The sequence below is a fragment of the Melopsittacus undulatus genome, chromosome 2 (genome assembly GCF_012275295.1).
Source record: "Melopsittacus undulatus isolate bMelUnd1 chromosome 2, bMelUnd1.mat.Z, whole genome shotgun sequence".
In the NCBI taxonomy this organism is placed as follows: Eukaryota; Metazoa; Chordata; class Aves; order Psittaciformes; family Psittaculidae; genus Melopsittacus; species Melopsittacus undulatus.
Window position 1 is genome coordinate 26425892 of NC_047528.1, and position 23187 is coordinate 26449078.

General features: G+C 43.4%; 1 protein-coding gene across 1 annotated transcript; it reads right to left on the bottom strand.

The window, feature by feature from the left end:
• Window positions 1-10521: 10521 nt before the first annotated feature.
• LOC117437976 (ubiquitin-associated protein 2-like) lies at window positions 10522-22874 on the bottom strand. The gene is made up of 5 exons (XM_034073140.1): window positions 22635-22874; window positions 13432-13510; window positions 12606-12820; window positions 10751-10850; window positions 10522-10667 (listed from the first exon to the last, which is right to left on the bottom strand). Exons 1-5 carry the CDS (start codon window positions 22872-22874, stop codon window positions 10522-10524), a joined length of 780 nt encoding a protein of 259 aa, XP_033929031.1.
• Between the last annotated feature and the right edge of the window lie 313 nt (window positions 22875-23187).

Sequence of the window (23187 nt, forward strand, 5' to 3'; positions counted from 1 at the left end):
GGAGGTGATCCTGCCCCTCTACTCTGCTCTCATGAGACCTCACTTGGAGTATTGTGTGCAGTTCTGGTGTCCTCAACATAAAAAGGACATGGTACTGTTAGAACAAGTCCAGAGGAGGCCACGAGGATGATGACTGGAACACCTTCCGTATGAAAACAGGCTGAGAAAGTTGGAGCTGTTCAGCCTGGAGAAGAGAAGGCTGCGTGGAGACCTCATACCAGCCTTCCAGTATCTGAAGGGGGCCTACAGGGTTGCTGGTGAGGGACTGTTCATTAGGGACTGTAGTGATAGGACAAGGGGTAACGGGTTGAAACTTAAACAGCAGAGGTTTAGACTGGATATAAGGAAGAAATTCTTTACTGTGAGGGTGGTGATGTACTGGAATGGGTTGCCCATGGAGGTAGTGAATGCTCCATCCCTGGCGGTGTTCAAGACCAGGTTGGATGAAGCCTTGAGTGATATGGTTTAGTGTGAGGTGTCCCTGCCCATGACAGGGGGGTTGGAACTAGATGATCTTGAGGTCCTTTCCAATCCTAACTATTCTATGATTCTATGACTCCTTTGTGAAACAGCTTTTAAAGGGATGTTTTATACCATTTCACTGCAAAATTATTTTTTTCCCATTAGTACACCAGTGGGAGTTAAGCTTTCGGGCCATGTAGACAATATACCTTCCAATGGCTGGAAAAAATGATGTACAGGCATCTGGCCTCTGTCACACAGTCACAGATGCAGGTAGTACAGATGTACGTCCAGCACTGCCATGCAGGTGAACTCATGGCTCCCTGCCTGCTGGGTCCGAGATGTTTGTCAAAGAGCAGTTGCTGCTCAAGTTCCCACCATGTGAGTAATTCAAAACAGCCTGCTCTTTCCTGCAGGCACTCAGACCTGTGCAAGAAATGGGCTACATTCCAGGAGAATTGTTCAGACAGAAGCATCCTGCTCCCAGGTGTCATGTGTCCATTGTAGATACAGCTGCTGCGAAACAGACACTGGGAAATGTGGTGCCTTCAAGGCTGAGCATCTCCATCCACAGAATATCTGCCTGAGACAAGGACACGTGTTCCTCAGAAACCCCCAGGAGTAGTGGTAGTTTTTGTTTTCTGGTAAAAAAGAAAAGGCCTTCCTTTCTTTCTGACCGAATTCCTGAAGTCCTCTCAGAAGAGGGGCAGGATCACCAAGGTATCCTGATGCTTTTGGTACAAGGCACATCACTGTTGATCATCACCTTTCCCTTCATATGCACCTTTGTTTTCTCTCAAAAAAAAAACCAAAAAAAAAAAACAAGCCAAACCTATACAGTTTGAACACAGATGTAATTAAGCATTAATCACACTTGATATGCTTTACCATCTTTAATGCAGCCCTGCAGGAGGAAGTTTCTCTTTTGACAGACAGTGATTTTTGTGTAAAGGAAACGTACCCGAATACTGAAGTATTTATTTTGGAAAGGTAGATGTTCAGTGTGTTGATATTAATTCTGAGTTATTAGCAAAAGGATATACAATTTATATGTTACCTTAATTTCCTTAAGTGGAGGGAGAAGGGAATGGAGTTTCTTCTACCAAATCAGTCTTGGTTTTCCTTGCAAAAATAAGGAATTTTTGCTTTTTCATTTTTTATACTGTTAAGGCAATTCATGCTTTTATAAGCAGGACTGTGTCAGACAACACATTCATCTGTAGCTTCCCCTTTCACTTAGAAATTAATTTCTGTATTACTGCATGCTGCAGTACAGCTGTGTTTGGCAAAACACACCACATGAGGTATGTGGCACTGCCAGGCCTCTGCACTGGCTGTGCTTAGCATTCTTCCTGTTGGTTTGAATGTAACTGCCATACTATGTGCCAGCTTTTACATGAATAAAAATGTGGAGGTTTCAATTGATGATGTATCCCAATTGACAATAAACCTCTTATTAATAAGGTACATCTATTCTACTAATATCGTACTAGACTTCTAGTCCAAGCTGTTTTACCTAACAAACCAGCCCAATCAAACAACAATATCCAAGTGTATCGTTTAAAGTACTAAGGAGTTTGTGTTCAAACAATTAAAACAAGGACAATATTTGGTGAAATATCTTGTACTGGGTGAAATTAAATGCTTCTGTCTTAATGCTTGCCTAATGATGTGTCCCAGCTGTGTGTCCTTTGAGATACTAGAGCTTACCATAGGAAGCTGAGATCAAAACTGGTCTTTTTGCTCTCTGTCTCAAAGCAAATGAGTGTGTGGTTTTGTGGGGCAAAATGATAGAGTGCTCTGACTCTGTGGGATTTATTGAATTGTTAATAAACTTGAGGAAGAGAGGAGATGCTGGTTTTGCAGTTGTTTTGTGGTTTTAAATAAGCTCATAAACTTCTGACAAGCTGTAGTTGCTATGAGCAGGATTTTTGGCATTGAACATTTGTCTCATCCAGCTGGAAAACAAAACAGAACTCAGTTGTTAATGAGGCAATGTTAGTGTATTCATCTTTGCATCCCTTTAGAATTAACAAATCAACACAAAGCCCCTTAAAAGTGTAGATTAATCTGTGGGACAGTAAAATCAAGCGTCGTCATAGCTGGTGCATTGCAGCTCTGCCCGTAGGAGATGCAGATTATTTAGCCAAGACATGATGTTACTTTGCACTTGAAGAACCTGTAGCAAATCAGAATTTAATCCATGCTCCGGATTGTACTGAAGGAATTGATGTATTTGGGGTTTTCACACGGCACCAGTCTCCTGTGACAGTCAGCAGTAGCTCTTGTCTTCATGATGTCATCCTTCAGTCCCCCACCACTACCAGGGGGGACATATGGGCTCTCATTATTCACTAACAACTGCCTTTGCTTGCATTTTCTGCTGAAGACAGTCTGCATTCACTCATCTGCTGCGCATTTGCTTTGTTTCATTTGCCAGGGGCTTAAATATATTGTGTGCATATGGATGTCCCTCTGATTACACAGAGGAAATGAAGATTGCTGTGACTGACGGGGAAACTGAGCAGTTTGTGCACCAAGCATATAACACATTTGATTTTGGTAGCATATTTATAAACAGGCTGCATTTTAACTGGGTGATCTCACTGACTCTGCAGAAGAGAGGTTATAAAGACACATGCTGAAGTCTTCATGTCTAGTGGATAACATGGTCTTGGTAGCTCATGGAAAATAGTATGTTTATCACTGACATAGAATTGTTGAACTGGAGCCATTTATGAAGAGAAGAGAGGGATTATTGTACTTGAAGCAGAAACAATAGACCAAATAGGGACAGATTCATTTGGAATGAAACAATTTTTAAAATACAGTTTAAGGGGAAAAAATGAAAAATATCCCTGAAGAGAGAAAAGAAAAATCCCTGTATTGCACTTCAGCGGATGAAACATCACTAGGTGTGTCTGACTCAGATACACTTGAGTTGACCAGTGTTTTGAATAACAAACTTTTCTGATCATGGTAACAACTGTAATGGGATATATTTGTGTGGTACCTATAAATCTAAGCTACATGAACACTATAATGGGGATGGACCCAGTAAGTTTCCCCAGGTAATCTTAGCTCAGCCTTGGGTGCACAACATTAATATTCCACCCTCCAGCCCTGCCAAAGACTCCTTTATTTTCTCTAATTGTCATGCTGGGGATTTAAGAGATGTTTTTTTGTGTGCAGCACAAATAAAAAGTGTCAGTGTACTCCGAGTGATTTCACAGTGAGAAAGCAAAAATGGGTGAATCTTAAGTGAACGTGCAAGGCCCTGAGAAACAAGTGTGAAGCACAGTTTACTTCTCTTGTTCATGACTTGGTATAGATATATGTATCTATCACATACAGGGAAGAAAAATTCATTCCTTGTTTCTTCTCTGGCATCGCCTCCACCCAAAGACATCTGTACCTGAGGCATTTTGCCTTCAAAGTCATGACTGAATGTAGTGAGCAGGTTGCTCCATAAGTATAATAAACATCAAAGTCTATAAAATAACTGATGTGCCTTTTGGTAAATGTGCAGCAATGTGGACAGCTACGAGTTGGCATATTGCAAATAAAGCAGCAACAAAAATCATCATCAAATTCAGATCAGGTGTCAGAAATAAAGAGACATTGGGGTTTAGCTTGTTGCAGAGGGTGAGAAGAAAGCTTTTTTAAAACCGAAAGTTAGTGTTGGTGCCTGTCTGTCTTTTGGGTACTTACATTCTGACAACTGCTCTGCTGCCCCTCCTGGAAAAAGCAGCTGATGCCAGACTGGTGAGTATGCGATGCTGTTCTTACCTTCTGTTTTGTGACAGCATTTCTTTGTGCTAGCAATGCAGGATTAGTTATAATCTCCAGAATCCTCTTGGATTTTGTTAAAGGCCACCTCTTTCTCCAAGGCAAAAGCTCCTGCCTGCTACTCTCAACCCTTCATTGGAAATCAAAGTAAACACTTTCTTTGGAAACTTCCCCTTTTACTTTCCCTGGGGCAAGTTATCTCCTGCAGTGTAGTGCAAAATACCTGTAACATGAGTACAGAACCTCAGAGATTTTGGTGTAAAATAGGACAGCAGCTATATTTTTGAAATGAAATTTCCCAAGTTTCATACAGGCTCTCATTTTCTAATTACCTTCTATAAATGCTAAACTTATCAACTACAAATAGTTCAATTCTACTGTTTTCTTTCTCCCAATTACTTTCCAAAATGAAGAAGCACAAATTTGCCTGAAGAAATCAACACCACTTTGAATGAAAATCACTTCCTAAAAAACATTTTGTTTTTTTCACCTCACCTCCAGGTATGCCTCACACATGAGCACAAGCAGAGTGCAAAGAGTATGCTGAAGAATCCTGCTCCCTAAGTGCTTCCAAATATGGCCTGAAGACCACACTACATGCATGAGTGCAATTGCAGGGAATTTCTGGTTGTTTTTCATTCATTTGCTTTTTATTCCTTTGATTACAGATAACTGTCTCTTCTGGGGCCATGCTTGTTCAACATACCATACTAAACGTACCTGACTTGTAGTCAGGAAATGGGACATTTGGTGGAACTATGATGTATGCACAAACCAAGGTACAGTTCATGTTTTTAAAACAAAGCCCAGTACATTTGCTAGATAGCTTATACCATCTGCTTAGCAAAAAGCCAGTTGTTCACTGTTGCTTGCACATTACACCCAACCTATACAGAAACACACAAGCAATATTCTTCAGCAGTAGGCTGTCATGGACTTACAAACGTATACCCTCTTGCCTGGAGAGCACGGCTAGACTTTCATTTGATTTAAGATAACTCTCAAGGGGGAAAACTGTCCCTTGCTGACAAACCCTTTTCTGCCTGCTCAGTTTTTCCCTACAGTCTGCAGCAGCAGACATGGTCAGTAAAAGCACTGTAACCACTTAAAAAGTAAGCTTGTGGTCAGGATATGGATTGCAATGACCATGGTGGTCTCTGATAAAATTATCCCATAGATCCAGCCCAGATGAGCAAGGCTGTATTTCTGTTATGCACAAATGCCCTGGCATTTACAGCACATTTGATGTAGTTTATCTCCCTGGGAGCTAATTTGGTGGACAGGCTGTTGAACTTGGTGCTAGTCTGGCTATTTTTGCTCTGTCCTGGAGACAGCAAGTTGTCTTGATAGAACAATGGGGAAAAGCTCACTGAAACATCCTTTTCTCTGTTATGCACCCTAGCTGGGCAGGCACTCCAGGTAGTATCTGCTTGACATTGACTATAATTCTTTCTTTTCAGGATTAATCTAAAGGCAAAGAGAAATAAAACTTTCTAAGTGGATGTCTCCAACAGGTGCAGTGATTTCTTGGCTCCAAATTGGTGCTTAAAGTAGTTTTGTACCCCCTTGGTAGCTCTGTTCTGCAGTGTCTGCAATTTGTGTATATCCAGAGAATAATGATGGGCAATGAATGGTTCCAGCCCTGCACAAATGCACAGCAGAGCCACAATGCTTTAAGCTAACCTTGAGGTTAACCTTTGTAGAGGGACTGTTAAACACACAGATAGAGCTTCTGCCTCTGTAAGTACAACCTGCAGACACTGACTTTGCGAAGGCATGTAGGAAAATGGAGTATGTGCTGTTGTTCAAGCTCTGTTCCTTTCCCCTTCCTCTAAACATTTACTGCCTTTGGGAAGCAGCACGTTTGGCCAGAGAGCCCTTTGAGCTGCAGCTGTTCCTCGGTGACCATGGCTCGGCAGCAGGCATCAGTTATCCAGTATACATGTTGCATTCCACAATACCTTACCAGCCCCTAACACCCAAGCTTGGGATGCAGACTAGCAATCCAGTCTCTATGTCTTTTCTAGGGATACAGTTTACCATATTTGCTTCTGATGACAGAAGCAGTTACTCCATCTACTTTATACTTGAAAGCTGCCCTTTCCAACTAAATGTATTTGTCTTTAAAATACATTTCTTGTTGCATAGACCTTATGGATTTCAAGCCTAATGAAGTTATCCCACCTTAAAGTTCAATGACTCTGCAACCCCCAGTAATAAACAGCCATGAGGGATGGGCCTCCAGTCATCAGCTGTTTGACAAAATAAAGGGAAGCCAGAGTTTAAACATGAATTATGTAATTGGTTTAGGTACTGATGACTGCACAGTTCTAAAATACAGTGCTGCAACTTGTTTCATAAAAATGGTGAGAAAATAAGAGCTAAAAATCCTGTTAGAATGCCTGAGTTTGGGTATTTCTGTTTCTCCCATGTCTGATGCCTTTGCACAGTCCAACCATTTCTATTAGAATATGAATATCAGGGAGCTGTTGTGTGGATGGCAGTATCATCTGAAGCAATGAGTTTACTGAGTGCATTGTTCTTCCAAGGCAGCAGTGCCTTACTTTGCATAGCAGTGGAGATCCCTAAGTTGCCTGAACTGTAGGATCCTCATCTGGTTTGGCAGGGGATGAGAGCCAGATCAGGCAAGTGTTGTTCAAAGGAGAAAATATCTCTCAAGATTGTTCCAAGCCTAAAGGTTCAAGTGAGCTTTGTGCAATCAAACAACAACTGTGTTGTTATGTCCCTGTTTTTTTTTACTCTAAAGTAGCTGATAAAGCTTAAAAGCTTTTCTTTAGGGAGGGTTGGGCATTTTTAAATGAAAATAGCTGTAAGCAGGACTGTGCCAAGAGAAGGGGAATCACAGCTGTCAAATAACATCTTTTAGGATGCTGAGAAATCAGCATCCTGCTCACAGAGCACTGAAGATTGGCTTTGCTTTGATAGGCTTTTCTTGCCTTTCCATGGTAGTTAAAACTGCCAATTCCCCTTTCTCTAACACTGGGAGATTGAGCACAGTGGCATTTTTGGCACTATAAACATAGTGGATGGAAAAATAGGGCAGAGCCTTTCTTTTCTCCCAGACAAATGACAGGCATCTTAGTAGGAGCAGCTGGAAGCATAGATGTCTTAATGGTGATGTGGGCCAGTGCAGAAGGAGAAGGGTAAAGCTCAGGGTGATTGATTACACAAGCCCAGTACTTTTGTTGGATGTGGCCTCCAAATCCTGATTTGTCAAATTTCTAGGTGGAACATGCAGGAAGTTCAGACTTTTCTGGATTTGGGTTGACCTTGTCCCTTCTGTCCCCTCACAGTCCGTCACAAAGGGTTGGTTGACAGGTATTTAACCAGACTTCTTTTATGTTATTATCTGGGGCATGCAGAAACCCTACATCCAAGCTCCTCAGTCTTCTTTGTAGAACCAGAATTTGCAGGTTTTGTACACCTATCACCTTCTGGTCCTAATGCTTCTGCTCAGGTGTTCTTTCTCTAAGCCCGTAATTCCACCAGGCTCTTGCCTTTAACCTTGTCTACCCCCAGCTTTAGTAAACAGGGGACACACCTTGGCTCTTTAGCTATAGCTAAGACTTTTGAGAGTTTTGGTCTTGGCATGACTACTCTTAAGGCTGCAAGAGAAATCCTGCGTCTGTGTCCCATCCTTATCAAATAGCAATGAAGTCAGATTTTTCTCTCTCCTACTTCCCTTTGGAAACCACAGCTTAGTATGGAGCCCCTTCAAGCCCTTTCAGTAAAGGGCTTTGTGTGCAGGAGCACTTGCCACAGAACCCTCATCTAGTCCCTTAGCTCATCTGGCCTAGTCAGCCTTTTTCTGAACCAGTCACACCTTCCTTCCATTTCCTCTGTTCTCTCCTCTGAGTGCAAAACAAAGTCAACATTTTTATTTTTAAATAAAATTTAAAATAAAAAGAAATAAAATTAAATTATTAAAATTAATTTATTTTAAAAATTAAAATAAGTATTTTTAAATAAATGAAAGGAAGTGAGACTTCTACAACCAGGATTTACTGCATTTTCCAACATAAATAAGAAGTATTTTACACAATCCAGCTTTCCAAAGACTAGAAGCATCTTCTCCACAATGCTGAACTTGGCTTTCACACATAGTTCCCAAAATTCAGCACAGGCTACTGGAAGCACTATGGCTAGTTAGGAGCAGTTCATGTTCAGTGATGAAGAAGGGAATGTTCCTTTGCATATTTCTCTCTCTTCTGTTTTCCATGAGCAGAGGTTATGTGGTGTGTGCAGCCAGTTACAACATTTGCTCTTAAGAGAGCAAACATCTCTGCTCCCCTGGAAAGTCTGACAGGTTTTCAGAGAAATCTGACACCCAGTATTGCAACAGCTTGTTCTTTTGGTCTCAGTTGGCTACTGCAGAAGTTGGACTTACTAAACAGACTAACAGTGCTGCTCTGACTGGGGTTGCACAGACACCTGAGAGCATTGTCACAAGATTCCCAGGCTCTAGACACCATGTCCTTAGAGAAAAATCCCTTGGAATGGATGGTGATATAGCTATATTTCCAGAGTGAGTGAAGACTACGAGATTTGGAAAACCAAGCAAAGTGTCAAATTGAGAAAATATGGTCAAACATCTTTATGTTGAATACATGTTACTTCTGGTGATTGTGCAATTAGCTGAAGTTCTTTAGCATTTAGAATTTTACCATTACTTTTAAGCATGAAAGTAAGCATTGTAAGACTGAAAATAATACAAACTACAAGGGCCTAGCTGGAGAATTTGTGTAGCACTAGAAACATTATTCAGGAAGCAAGGAAAAGTCCTATCTTATGCTGCAAAAGCAACCTCTGCCTGTAGCAATAATTTCAAGTGCTGAAATCATAAGCTTCCTAAGTTAACAGCCTCCTTCTTTCCTCCATGAGCTACAGTGGATGGTTGAGGCCCCCTGCATAGTTTGGGCCTGGAGCAAGCAGTCCTGCTTCCTCTCAGCTTCCCTGACATCTTTCAGCCTATTGACAGCATCCTGCAGCTCAGCCACCTGCTGTAGGAGGACCTCCACCAGGGCACACAGAGTGAAGCCCTGCCCATTGTGCACCCTTGCCTCAGGAGAACAGTGCAGGCACTCTCTCCACTCCGAGCTCTGCACTGCAGCCTCCCCTCTCATCGGCTCTGTCTGGGTGTCTACCCTGGCCACTGCCAGGACAGCCGGAGCAGAGCTCCCAGACTGGACCCTGGTCATAAGGTGAGTGCTCCCCATCCTGCTCGCCTGCCCACACAAAGTACCTTGACCCACCCTTTTTCACCTAACTCCTGGTCACTTGAGCTCCCTGGGGCAGGTTTTTAACCAGTCAGGGCTGGTGCTGCTCCTCCTGGCTCTGACCTCTGTGAGTCAGCTGCTCACATCAGCTGAGCTGTTGGCTCCTGGGCAAGTCCTTTCAAGGACTCGAGGCTCCCTGGTGGCTCTTGCCACTCTGAGTTGAGGCTCCTGGATGCTGAGCTTCTCCCCACTCAGGTGTTGAAGGTGTCCTCTCTTGAGCTACTCACCTCGGTAATTGACCCCTCAGCAATTGACTCATGCTCTGCCAGGACAGAGCAGAGACATAGCACCGGACCCAGGCTGGCCAGGGTGGTGTTCCATACCACAGCACGTCATGCCCAGTGTATAGACTGGGGGGGAGTTGCCCAGAGGAGACCTATTGCTGCTTGGGTCAGGCTGGGTATCAGTCAGCAGGTGGTGAGCAACTGTACTGTGCATTGCTGCTGGTTAGTGTTTTACTTTTTTTCCTTTTCCCTCGTAGTTTTATATTCTCTCCCCTTGTTATTTCCCTTAGTAGTAGTAGTATTATATTGTACTTTACACTTCTAGGCATGAGAATGCGATGAGTTACAGGGTGTACACAGAGCAGCTGAAAAAACAGCCCAGAGATATGTGAACAGACAGCTATCTCAATTATCCAAACTGTAGCCTTCATTTGGCAGAGGACCATTTCAGCAGCAGCATCTAGCTGCTTAGGCTTCAAAAATACAGCACTGTTGCAGAACCACTATATTCTTCAGCAAGGAAAATTTGGCAGTTGAAACAGCTCACCATTTCTCCCATGTATGATTGTGGACAAAGCTGTGCATCAGCCACAAATCCTTACACAAAGTTCAGCCATGAGGTTTTGAAAGAACACTTGGGCCGTTAAAAAAAAGTATTTTGTATACAGAAGATGGAGAAACAGCTCAGATCATGACCCTGTTTAGATCTGGCTGCTGTGTTCACTGCACAGCACTGGGAATTGACCCTACTAAATCCCACTCAATATCAACCTCAAGTCTTGTGTTACCTTCCCAGGTCCAGTGCCAGCAGATTTGTTTTGTGCTTGAGATGACCCACTGTAGCCTCCTTTGCTGTAATCTCCAGCTGCCATTCCCTGTGTTAATTCATCATAGCCTGCCAGTGTGTACAAGACAAGGTGTTAGAGTGTGCAAGCAGCTGCGCAGACGCTCATGTGAGAAGCTCAGTGGCAAGCATACCTGCCCCGTAGCCTTGCTGCCCATAACCACTCACTTGCTGGAAAGGAGTCAATGTGGTGTTCAGGTTGACTCCATGCTGTTTTGCAGATGCTGGTGGTACCTGGACAAAGGAAGGGAACAAAAGGACCTATTAACTGGGGAACAGCACATAAAACACAAGCTCCCTCTGCCATCTAAGGGGGAAGGCACCTCCACCTCCTGTGGGAAATTTAATCCAGAGTTGGAAGCAGTAGGACAGCATGGGTCATGGTGCTCATGCTTCCAGCAGTAACTTGCTGTAGTGGCTTTATATGAGCCTCAAGTTTTCTGCCAGAGCCACACTTCTGACTGCAGTGTAACTATGTTTCAGAACAGGCTGCGTATTTCTTTCATATACTGATTGTAAACAGCAAATTCTCACCCACAAACCCAAGAAGGAGCAACCACAGTGCCATCCCTCCAGAATCAAGAGACACACCCACTCTTTTCTGAAGCTGTTTCATAAAACACAGTCCTACAGGGCCCTAAAAGAGACTCATTTACCCTTCTACCTAGAGCATCACTTGTTCCCAAGTAATATCCTCCCTCCTGAGAATAACAGCCCTGCTCTCTGACTTAACGGGGTCTCCCCCATTCTCAAAAAGGACTTCCTAGGCACTCGGCTCACTGACTCAGCTTTGGGTCTCCCTCTGACTCTCCAGAGGCTGCTACAGGCTTTCAGGAACACCGAGTCCATGAGCTGTACCTGTCTGCTATTTACAGTAATCTGTGCAGGAGTCCATGAGTTCTGGCCTTTTAAATTTCCTGTTTTCTCAGGGAAGAGACTGCAACTATTTTCTCATGCTTGCACATTTTTTTGGAGAACCCTTGCAGACTGGGGAAGATGACTACACTGCTGTCATGAGACCCCACCTGGAGTACCATATCCAGTTCTGGGACCCTCAGCACAAGACAAACATGGACCTGTTAGAGGGGGTCCAGAGGAGGGCCATGAAAAAGATCAGAGGAATGGAACACCTATGAAAAAAGTCTGAATTGGGGTTGTTCGGACTGGAGAAGAGAAGGCTCTGGGGAGACCTTATAGCAGCCTCTCAAGACTTAAAGAAGGCTTATAAGAAAGATACACACTTTTTACCAGGGCCTGTAGTGACAGGACAAGGGACAAGTGTTTTAAACTGAAAAAGGATAGATTTAGATTGGACATGAAGAAGAAAGTTTATGAGAGTCGTGAGACACTGGAACAGTGTTGTGGTTTAAGCCCAGCTGGTAACTCAAAACCACTCACTACCCCCCCTTCCCCCCCACTCCCGGAGGGATGGGGAGGAGAACAGAAATAATGTAACTCCCACAGGTTGAGATAAGAACAGTCCAGTAACTAAGGTAGAACACAAAAACACTACTGCTACCACCAATAATAATAATGAAAAGAGAAACAACAAGGGAAGAGAACACAACCACTCACCACCTGCTGACCGATACCCAGATCGACCCGAGCAGTGATCTAACCCTTCTGGGTGACTGCCCCCAGTTTGTGTGATGAGCATGACGTGCTGTGGTATGGAGTACCCCTTTGGTTGGTTTGGGTCAGGTGTCCTGTCTCTGCTTCCTCCTGACTTCCCCTCCTCCCTGGCAGAGCCTGAGACTCAAAAAGTCCTTGGTCATAGTAAACATTACTTAGCAACAACTAAAAACATCGGTGTTATCAGTGCTGTTCCCAGGCTTAAAGTCGAAAACACAGCACTGCACCAGCTACTAAGGAGAAAAATGACTGCTACTGCTGAACCCAGGACAAACAGATTGCCAGAGAGGTGGTAGATGTGCCATTCTTGGAAACTTTAAAGGTCAGGAGAGTTACAACTTAGGCTGTCAGACTTACAAACATGGTTGGCCCATACTGGAATGCATTGGGTACACCAGGAACACTGGCATAATAAGGTAACCCAGTGTAGCTGTACCCCGGGGGCAGGGTTGGGTTGAGGAAGGGCTGCTGAGTTGTGTGGTGAGTCTGTGTCTGGTTCTGCTGTGACTGGGCAAGGGTAGTAGTAGGAGCAGGGGAGGCAGAATCCCTGTGTCCAAATTTTGTTACGTCACCTGCAAAAGAACAAACTGATCAGAAAAGCTATCGAAGGCACCCCAAAATTGGAGGATTCAAATCCTCTGAATACAGGTAGCCAGCTACAGAAGAGAGCACATCGTACACTTCAAAGGCTGCAGTTGTTCATGGGAAGAACTCTCCTGGTCTCTGTTCATGGCACAAAACTCTGTGCCATGGCTAATCCACTGATGAAGTAGAGATAACCAATACTTACCTATCTCACACGGTCTGAGCAGATTCACTGCTATCAGAGCATTGCAATAAAACATGTTAAAAGCAGAAGTATGGTAAAAAGCCATGAACTTGTTCCAAGAACAAGTGGTTGTTGGATTCACAGCTGTTTACATTAGTAACAATTTTGCACTTATTCTCAAAGGCTATCCAACTTCCAGAAGAACTCACATATGACTTACTGACCAAACCCATTAAGGTTTTAAAAAAAAAATAAAAAACCACAGTGTCAGGGTTGAGAGGGAGATGCTCACTGTTGTCTGTCTAGTTTGGACTGATGGGTTTAACTGCTTACAGAAGGGAAAAACAACTGCTCTTTCAGAAATGGCATGATGACTAGCACATCTCACCATCCTCATCTTTAAATAGCACTCACCTGAGTATGGCTTGTTAGCAAGGCTTCCATCTCTGCCTGTCAAGGTTGCAGGAGCAGGGAATGTAATTCCATAGTAATCCTTAGAAAGAGACAACATTGTTTATTGATAGCTGAAACCGTAACAGAGCTGGACATCTCTTATTGAAACAAGGGGGAGACAAAAATCAAAAAATGGATTATATAAACCTTTAGAATTAGTTTTAAGCAATGTTAAGTTTGATGGCTTTGTAACAGTAGCAATGGAAAATTACTGAGGTGCATGGTACATAGAAAAAAAATAGAGTACAGCTAGAGAACATACTGAGAATTCTTGTCCAAGATAAATCATTATAGTTGACATAGTTCTAAGAAAAACAGTCTAGAAGAACGGGACACAGGGATAAGGAGTATCTGGGAATGGCAGGTGTCCAGGATGGGCTACAGTTAAACTAAATGATAAGTAGGAGGATAGGAGTATTATTATGTCTCTGGTGCTAACGAACCAATTAAACTGGTATAAGTTCCTACTGCACATGCTTCGAAGACTGCCAGAAGTGATGAAGATTGTTGGAAGAAGTAAAAGACCCTCAGAGACCACCACCACATTTTTGTATGCATGGGGGGAACTTTCTGGAAAATAACGTAATCCATATGTAGCCTCATGAATATGTACGTATGCCCAGGGACTATATGGAAGTCCATGGGACCTGATGAAATCCATCTGCGGGTCCTGAAGGAGCTGGCGAATGAAGTTGCAAAGCCACTGGCCATCATATTTGAAAAATCATGGCAGTCAGGTGAAGTTCCCGATGACTGGAAAGAGGGAAATATAACCTCCATTTTCAAGAAGGGGAAAATGGATGACCCGGGGAATTACAGACCAGTCAGTCTCACCTCTGTGCCTGGCAAAATCTTGGAGCAGATTCTCTTGGAAGGCATGCTAGGGCACATGAAAAACACCAAGGTGCCACAGAGTAGCATGCCACTGTTGGAGTCCAGATCCACGGAGCAACTTAAATGCATCTGTGTCAATGCCTGCAGCATGGGCAACAAACAGGAGGAGCTGGAAGCCATTTTGCAGCAGGGAAATCATGACATAATGGCCATCATAGAAACATGGTGGAACGATTTGCATGATTGGAGTGCTGCAATGGATGGCTATAGGCTCTTCAGAGGGGACATACCAGCCTTCCAGTATCTGAAGGGGGCCTACAGGGTTGCTGGTGAGGGACTATTCATTAGGGACTGTAGTGATAGGACAAGGGGTAATGGGTTAAAACTTAAACAGGGGAGGTTTAGATTGGATAAAAGGAAGAAATTCTTTACTGTTAGGGTGGTGAGGTACTGGAATGGGTTGCCCATGGAGGTTGTGAATGCTCCATCCCTGGCAGTGTTCAAGGCCAGGTTGGATGAAGCCTTGGGTGATATGGTCTAGTGTGAGGTGTCCCTGCCCATGGCAGGGGGGTTGGAACTAGATGATCTTAAGGTCCTTTCCAATCCTAACTATTCTATGATTCTATGATAAGTTATTGGTCTGCAGGAGTTGCACCAGTGACAGGGGCAGGAGGCATAACCCCACAGTAAGGCCTTCCTTTATCTGTACTGCCCTGAGCTACAACTGAGTTCTTGCTCCCCAGTCTATGTCATACCATGCTAAAGGACAAGTACGCTATTCCTGGAATACAATTTAAATTAACTTGGTTTCTGTTTTGGAAGGTATGTTTAACTAACAGTGTTTCCAGACCCTTAGAGGCTAAGTTTCCTTTAACATCATGAGGTATATTTGGGCAGTATAGTGTCTTGAATACATCTCCTTTGTGACAGAAGAGGTAGTTAAATGTATCCACAAGGGTTTTTATTTTTTGTCTTCCAGCCAGGCAACCAGTCCCTACGCACTTACCCCTGGCAAGCACCCACAGTCCACTGGAGGACAAGGAGAAGCTAATGGAGGTGCTGGAACAGTTGTCCCAGAAAGTTTAAATCCACTCGTGCAAGAACTTAGTGTCATTGCCAACACAGTGTAACTGCAAAGCTGCTAATTGCACAGTACTGCAGTGTGCTTGCTGTTGAGGGGAAGAAGGATGCCATCAGAATGTTGAAATTGGGTTCAGGTGTTCTCATCATGGGGGAGAGTGGTGCAGAGTCTCTCCCATTGTGACTATGCACCTGCTGTGTCAAGACACACTAAACTTGTGTTCTCTGAGTTGGAAGAAAAATGGGGAGGCATTAAAGTAAAATCAAGACTTGCGGAAGTTACCCAAAACCATTTAAAACACTCAAAGAAATACAGAGGAGCATTCCTTCAGTAGCTCTCATGAAGGACATCAGGAAAGAAGCAGTAAATGTTTTAAACTATGTTTGACTACTGTACTTGACAGGCTGGTGGCTTCTTTCACTGTGTGAGGGTGATTGGGCTCAAACCTACAACTGGGAGTGGAAATTCGCCTTTGCATCACCTGCTTAGTTTAAAGGGAAGGATTTCTCATGTCATCCAGTTTCTATAAATCAGTTCTGGTATGACAGAAGTGACCTGCTTCCTCATGTTTAAACAGCAAGAATTTAAGAACGCTGCCAAATGCCTTCCACATTACTTCATAGAGTCAGGGCTGAATATCATCCTGTTTGTGTCAAGACACCATGAAGACACCAGGTTTCAACACATGCCACAACCAGACATAGCAGGATCCAGCGGAGAAATGGCTGCATGACAGTAGGCATGAAAAGAAATAACATGCTAAGCCATTCGTGCTTGCTATTTCTGTGAGGGATCAAAGGGAATTCCTTGATCATTATGGATGGATTTAGAGGGGGAACACTGGGGGCACAGATTTTAGAGAAGTCCACCTCCTGATGAGAGGGTTGTATTTCCAGACAGAGAGGATGGGATTTGCCTTACCTGAGCTGTGAACATTTGAATTACTCTTTGGGATTCTCAGTGTAAATCAATTGAGAGAAAACAGGCTTTTCCACAGCAATTTACTTGATCTAATCTAAGAAAAAACACCTGTATTCCTACATCTTTCTACTGGTGGTGAAGACAATCAGCTCAGACCAAGACATTCAGTGGGATTAATTTTGCCTTGCATATTTTGAATTCACTACAAAGCCAAGACAATTAATTACAATAGTGGCAACACATTTTCTCCTGAAATTAGTGTGTTTCATAGCAAACTGCATACAGCACCTAACCAGGCTGCACCACTATTTTACACCTGGCTGCAGACCAGTGTGGTGGGTCAAAAGGCCTGGGCATAAGTATGACACGGGCATTTCTGGGATCTCTGCAGTGAGTTGTAGCTAAAGGTCATGCTTTTGGGCAGAGGAGAGCGCATTATGTCTGCCTTACATAATTTAGGAAAATCTTTGTGATTTTTTGGGAAACCAAAAGGTTTTCTGCTGGCTGCTGACATTACTCATTATTAAAAGACATCCTACGAAGTGTCAGTTTATTAGAAAAAAAACCCTGCTTTTCAGCCTATTGTCATTCTCCTTGGAAATAAAGGCTTTGCTGTCAGAGAGGCCCTGAAGTAAGTTTTCCAATGATAAGCAGTGCTGAGGCAAGTCAGGCTGTGACAGCTCTTCCTGAAGAGGCTGGATCAGCATTCAAATTGTTACTTCATTTTAGAAACTTAAATCCTTCTCACACTACAGTAAAAACAAATATCCAGCAAGGCTTATAAAGACATTTATTTCCTAGAAGTTCAGTATTAACATTTTATATGGTTCAAATTGCTAAATACAGTTACTGAAAACAAGAGCATAGCTGGAACATTGTACACTAACTACAGTTCACAACCCAGTAGCTGCAAGGCTAATAAAACACTTGTGTTATTGAGTATTTAAGTCAAGTTGTTACTCAGCTCTGCAGCATAAAAGTTTAATGACTAGTATTTAAATAGTTTATAAAAATGACCCAAAAGTGTACTATATATATATAGCACATATATTTTAGCCCACAGTCTCTACTGCTGCATTTGAATAACCTGTATATTTCTTTTTAGTCACAGTTTGAAAATGAAGCCAAAGGTATCAAGACTGCTTTAATCAAAGTTTGGTCACAGTGTAAAATAGCCAAATACTATGGTTTAAGAGCACTTGTGATTTAAAAAGAATTAAAACACAGGACAGGAATTAGAAACAAAATCCAGAGTCTCCCATGCTTTGGTATTATGATCCCAATGATGCTTTATTTCAGCCCTTTTCCAGAAAAGCAAATGAGGCATAGGTCTGTAAAAACAGTGAGATGCTTTGTGTTAATGCAATTCACAACAACTCGCACCTGCACACAAACAAATACTTTTAGAGCCAACTGTAAAATTTTAGGAGAAAGAGAAAAATGGCATCCAGTGACGGATGAGCAGGAATAGAAGACAGTGTGAGTTCTTGCTAAGCAGTGCACACTGTGGGCTTGAATACACACCTGGTTTATAGGAGCACAAGAAATCTGGAGAGGGACTTTTCATTAGGGCTTTAGGGATAGAACAAGGAGGAATGATTTTAACTGGAAGAGGTGAGATTCAGATTAGATATTAGGAAGGAATTCTTCCCTGTGAGGCTGGTGAGACACTGGCACAGGTCGCCCAGAGGAGCTGTGGCTGCCCCATCCCTGGCAGTGTTCAAGGCCAGGTTGGACGGCACTTGGATCAACCTGCTCTAGTGGAAAGTGTCCCTGCCCATGGCAGGAGGTTGGAACTAGCTGGTCCTTAAGGCCCATTCCAACCCAAACCATTCTATGACTATGAAAAGGCAGGGCTCAGCCCAGCAGCAGTGTAGTGGGGCTGGCTGCAGTAGTGCAAGGGCCACTGAGTTTTAGGAGGTCAGTATAACAGTGGACAATTTTGTAAACTGCATTTCCTCTTCTCCCAGGTTTCATTTCTGGGCCATGTTTATTCTTTGTAAAAACCCTCACCATTTAATCAACCTGTAGGTGAGTAAGCACATAATTTATTGGTTGATTAAAACACATAAACAGTTGTTTGTCATCTGCTTTTGAATAAGAGGACATTCCCATACATACGTCACTATTCTGAAGTAAAGTGCAAATACCAGTTTTATGCATTTGCACTGACACACCCACCAACTTCTGTGCTGCCCCAGCTCTCCATGCTTATACTGTTCCCCTCACTGGGAACAGGATGGAAGCAGGGATACCTTTCCTCTTGAACAAGATGCTGATGGGATGTTGAACATGCACTGCCTGGGCTCAGAGAGGGGAGTTTTGCAGTAGACTTCAATGTAGACAGACTTAAGTCAGTGTTAGAAAACTCAGTATAAGCAATTTATTTGCTGGGACCCAGCCCTGGGCCAGACATTTCAATTCTCAATTCAATTTCTAACTCTATTTTTGGAAAGACAGACCATATTTTTAAAGCAGGAGCAGCAGGAGCAGTACTAGTTTTCATTAACCAATATTTAACGCAGAGAATGGAGAGAAAACACGGAGTTACTCTTTCAGAGCGCAACCCTGTGGCTATTGACTCCAGTGGAGAAGGGCAGCTATAAACTAGTTTAATCCCTAAGTTTCTTTCACCTGTCCCCTTCTTCCATTTCCCCTGTGTGTTGCTCTCACATGCTCCCTGCAAAACTAAACCCCCTTTCTCCTGACATCAGATCCTAGTTATCTAAAATTAGTGCTGGTCAACATCCACCCACTGTCTTTTTAAACAAGCTGTTACCACTCTGATTGGCAGCAGGAAGCTTCACATCTCCCCTGGATAAGCTCAGTGTATTTTCCTCTTTGTCTATCAGGCTTACATCACTTGTTTGGTTGTGAGAGGTAGTCCTGGGTGTGCTTGGCCAGACTCAGTGACTCATTACAGGAGATAATTTTGTAATGCAAATAAGACAACTTGAAAACTCTATATTCCTGCAGTCATCCTAAGATCAGACACTAAGAGAAAAACAGTGTTGAAAAGGCAAGGAGCCTGTTGAGGGAGCAACTGTAACAAAAAAGAACCACTTCTGGGAATAAAAGCAACCAAATCCAAGCACTTCAATTTGTGAAGCAGGTCAGTATTTACCTTCCTCTCTCTAGAGGAAGCCTTCAGATAGATGTTAGGAAAAATGATGTGCTCTTGTGAAGGAAACTTGTTCTCTCACAAGACAAAAGCTCATGCACAAGCCTGACAAAGAGACACAGTGTCTTCTGGGCCACAGGTCTTCAGCAGGTTTTCATCCTGCCGTTACAAGGAACAACTCAAATCTTTCCTGTGACAGCAGTACCAGTGGTATTTCACAGCTAAGGATATTGCCAGAACAGAGGGAGAGTGATAAAACCTGCTGCAGTGCTGCAAACTTCAGAGAGGGAGCTCCCAGGAAGTGGTGTTTTCCCTGATGGTCAAAAATCATCTTCTTGAGCATCTTGCCTTTACTTGGGAATCTACAATCCACAGGGAGCCTTGGAGCAATACAGAAAATCCTGGAATTCCTTCACTGGCCAAACATGCTGCCTCCCTCAGCTGCTCTCCCGCTGCCTGGTGGTTGAAGTGAGAATTCATCATGGCAAAGGAATGACACCATTTGCCCATACAATAGTGGTCAGTTTTATGACAACTCACAAAACAGGGACGCGATTGGGTCCAGGCAAAAATCAGTAACCCCAGTTCCTCATTACAAATCAACACACATGCAGAGAAGGAAAGTAATAGCAATTGATATAAATTAATTTGGTGGGATTAAAATATCACAATTTATTCATTTACTCTGGAGACACTTATTTACACACTGAAACAGAACTGGAAAACATTACAATACAATTAGAAGAAAAGATGGTCAAATTGCAAAGCTGTATTCCTAGAAAACACTGACATGAACAAAAGCCAGCAAGATTTTTTTCTATGTAAATACCCTCTATTCTGAAAGACAACAAACCCCGTGTTACTGGTCAGTATGGTGTACTTAACTTGCCAAGTAGAGTGAGAAGCAATGCTCAGCCCTCGGAAAACTAAACCACTCCTGAAATGAGTGAAAATGAAAAAGGTGAATCATGTACTCATTTTTATCTGAAACTTTCTCAATTACTTGGTGGTGAAAACTTCACAGAATTTTGTTGGAACAGGATAAAGTAGAAGTGTTAATGATGGGTCTTTCACATTTGAAGGAAACCCTGACCCATGGTAAAATGTTTGTATTTCATTAGCATCTGCAAAAATGCTGAATACAGTGAACAGGGATGAAAAAAAAAGTGTAAGGCAGCCTGGAAAGTACGAAAGTGATAAACTCTTCAATAAATTCAGATTTTTTAATGTCTAGGGAGCCAGTAACTGGAGAAAGACAAAACCTCAGTCATCACAGTGTCTGACATATCTTCTGCGCCAACTCAGTAGTTATGTGTCTCTTCCACATCATTTTCATGTCAAAGTGCTTATGCTTTTAATGCGTTTCTTACAGCACCACTTCAGATAGATACATACTATCAGGCACTTAAGCCAGAGGACAAGAAACTGAAGTCAGAAATTCAAACACTCAATCTGACAACTCATCAGCAGAACAATTCTACATTCCTCATGGCTTCTGATTCCTAAGGTGCTGGTCAGCTCGTGGTCTTAGGTGGACTTAGACTGTTAACATAAGGGTGAATTATTTTTGGCCCGGTGGACCCATGACACTTTAGGCCATCAGGGCGGAGATGCAACATACAGATGGGCCCATAATCGGGGGGTGGATTTAACAATGGACACTATTGCCCAGGTCATTCATGACTGTGAAACATGTGCTGCAATTAAACAAGCCAAATGGTTAAAGCCTCTTTGGTATGGAGGATGATGGATGAAGTATAAATATGGGGAGGCCTGGCAGATTGACTATATCACACTCCCACCAACCCATCAAGGCAAGTGCCATGTGCTTACCATGGTGGAAGCAACCGTCAGATGGCTGGAAACATATGCTGTGCCCCACGCCACTGCCCAGAACACTATCCTGGGCCTTGAGAAACAAACCTTGTGATGACACAGCACCCCAGAGAGAACTGAGTCAGACAATGGGACTCATTTCTGGAACAACCTTATAGACCCTTGGGCCAAAGAGCATGGCACTGAGTGAGTATATCACATCACCTACCATGCACCAGCCTCTGGGAAAATCGAGTGGTACGATGGGCTGCTAAAAACTACACTGAGTGCAATGGGGAGTGGGACTTTCAAACATAGGGATACACACTTACCAAAGGCCACTTGGTTGGTCAACAACAGAGGATCTGCCAACAGGACTGGCCCAGGCCAGTCAGAACATTTAAATACCGTAGAAGGGGCTAACGTTCTTGTGATGCACAGAAAGAATTTGCTGGAGAAGACAGTCTGGGTTATTCCTGCTTCAGGTAAAGGCAAACCCACTTGTGGGATTGCTTTTCCTCAGAGACCTGGATATACTTGCTGGGTAATGTGGGAAGATGGGTAAGTCTGATGTGTACCTCAAGGGGATTTGATTTTGTTGTTGTCGTTGGAGGATTTTTGTTCAGTTTTGTGGGGTTTTTTAATTTTGTTTTCCTTTAGCTGCTTTTTTGGTTTTGTTTCAGCATCTGTCTGCGCAGGATGAGCACTTGTCAATGAAAACACAGTGGTTCAATTCCATGCTCCTTTCTGCTGCCTGCCTGCCTGCATTTTCTCTTAGAAACAATTCTCTCTTGACTTCTGGACCTTAACAGGTCTCTAAGACAATGCAGCTGTATTCCAATAGCAGGCCAGTACTCATCTGGAGCACATCTGAGTCTTTTTCAAGGTACAGTAGTAGTTCTTCTGCATTCATAAATACCTTTCTGTCATTTCTTGCCTAATCCAAAGACTCTCTCAGCACTTACTCTTCTGTTTTACAGAATATTTTCTTTTCCCACATTCTGCAGGATGCAGACGACAAGGCAGAGAGAAATGCTTTCGTAATTCTTTCTGCTTTGTTACTAATAGCACTGCAGAGCCACTCTAAGACAAGTCTTGTGAACCAACATGAAATTGCTAGAAGTCCTTGCCAACCCTAACTCTCCTAAAAACTATGAAACTATCAAGTGTGTACTCAAACAACGTGAAATAGCTGCTATCCTAGAACGTGTTTCCTAACCTATATCCTAAAGTATATCCGAACATTTGCTTCTGAAGGACACTGCAATAGCCTAACAAGCATAGTTATAAACAGAGTAACAAACGCAGCAACAGCCATAGTGATAAATAAACACTGTAATAAACACAGGAAGATGGAGCTCAGGGTCCAGCTCCACACTTGGGGAGACGCGCCAGAGGGTGGGCATTTGCCGGCTGGGCTGATGAACGAGCCAGCAAGGCCTCCTGTGAGGGCCGGGACAGGCCTGACGGTGCTGCTATGGCTCCGGGGTGAGGTGGTGGCACCTTCCCTCCAGAGCAGAAGGGCACCGTGGCTCCATCCTTGCCGCCACCGGGGTGGTGCTGGGGCCGCATGGTGGGACTCGACTCAAAGGCCAGACGGCAGGGCTCAGCCGGGGAGTCCAAGCAGTGCATGGGCACCTGTAAGGGCAGAGTCAGAAAGCACTGATGAAACCATGAGGGCAGGAACAGGTGGGACCTGGCTCTCCTGGGTTGTTTGGAAGTGTGTTGTGAAAGGGGTCATTCCTAGCACAGGAGAGAGGCTCCTTACTGGCAACTGCAGTTTGCTTTTGGTCCCTTTTCAACCTGCATGATACACTCAGAGCATGCCAAGTTGACAGGGATGTGCGGTGCCCCGTTGCCAGGCAGCAGGGCTCGGCAGGGAGCCCTGGGAAGCTCTGAGATGGTCCTTTCCAAAACCCAAGCAGCAGCATCCCTCACTGTGCCA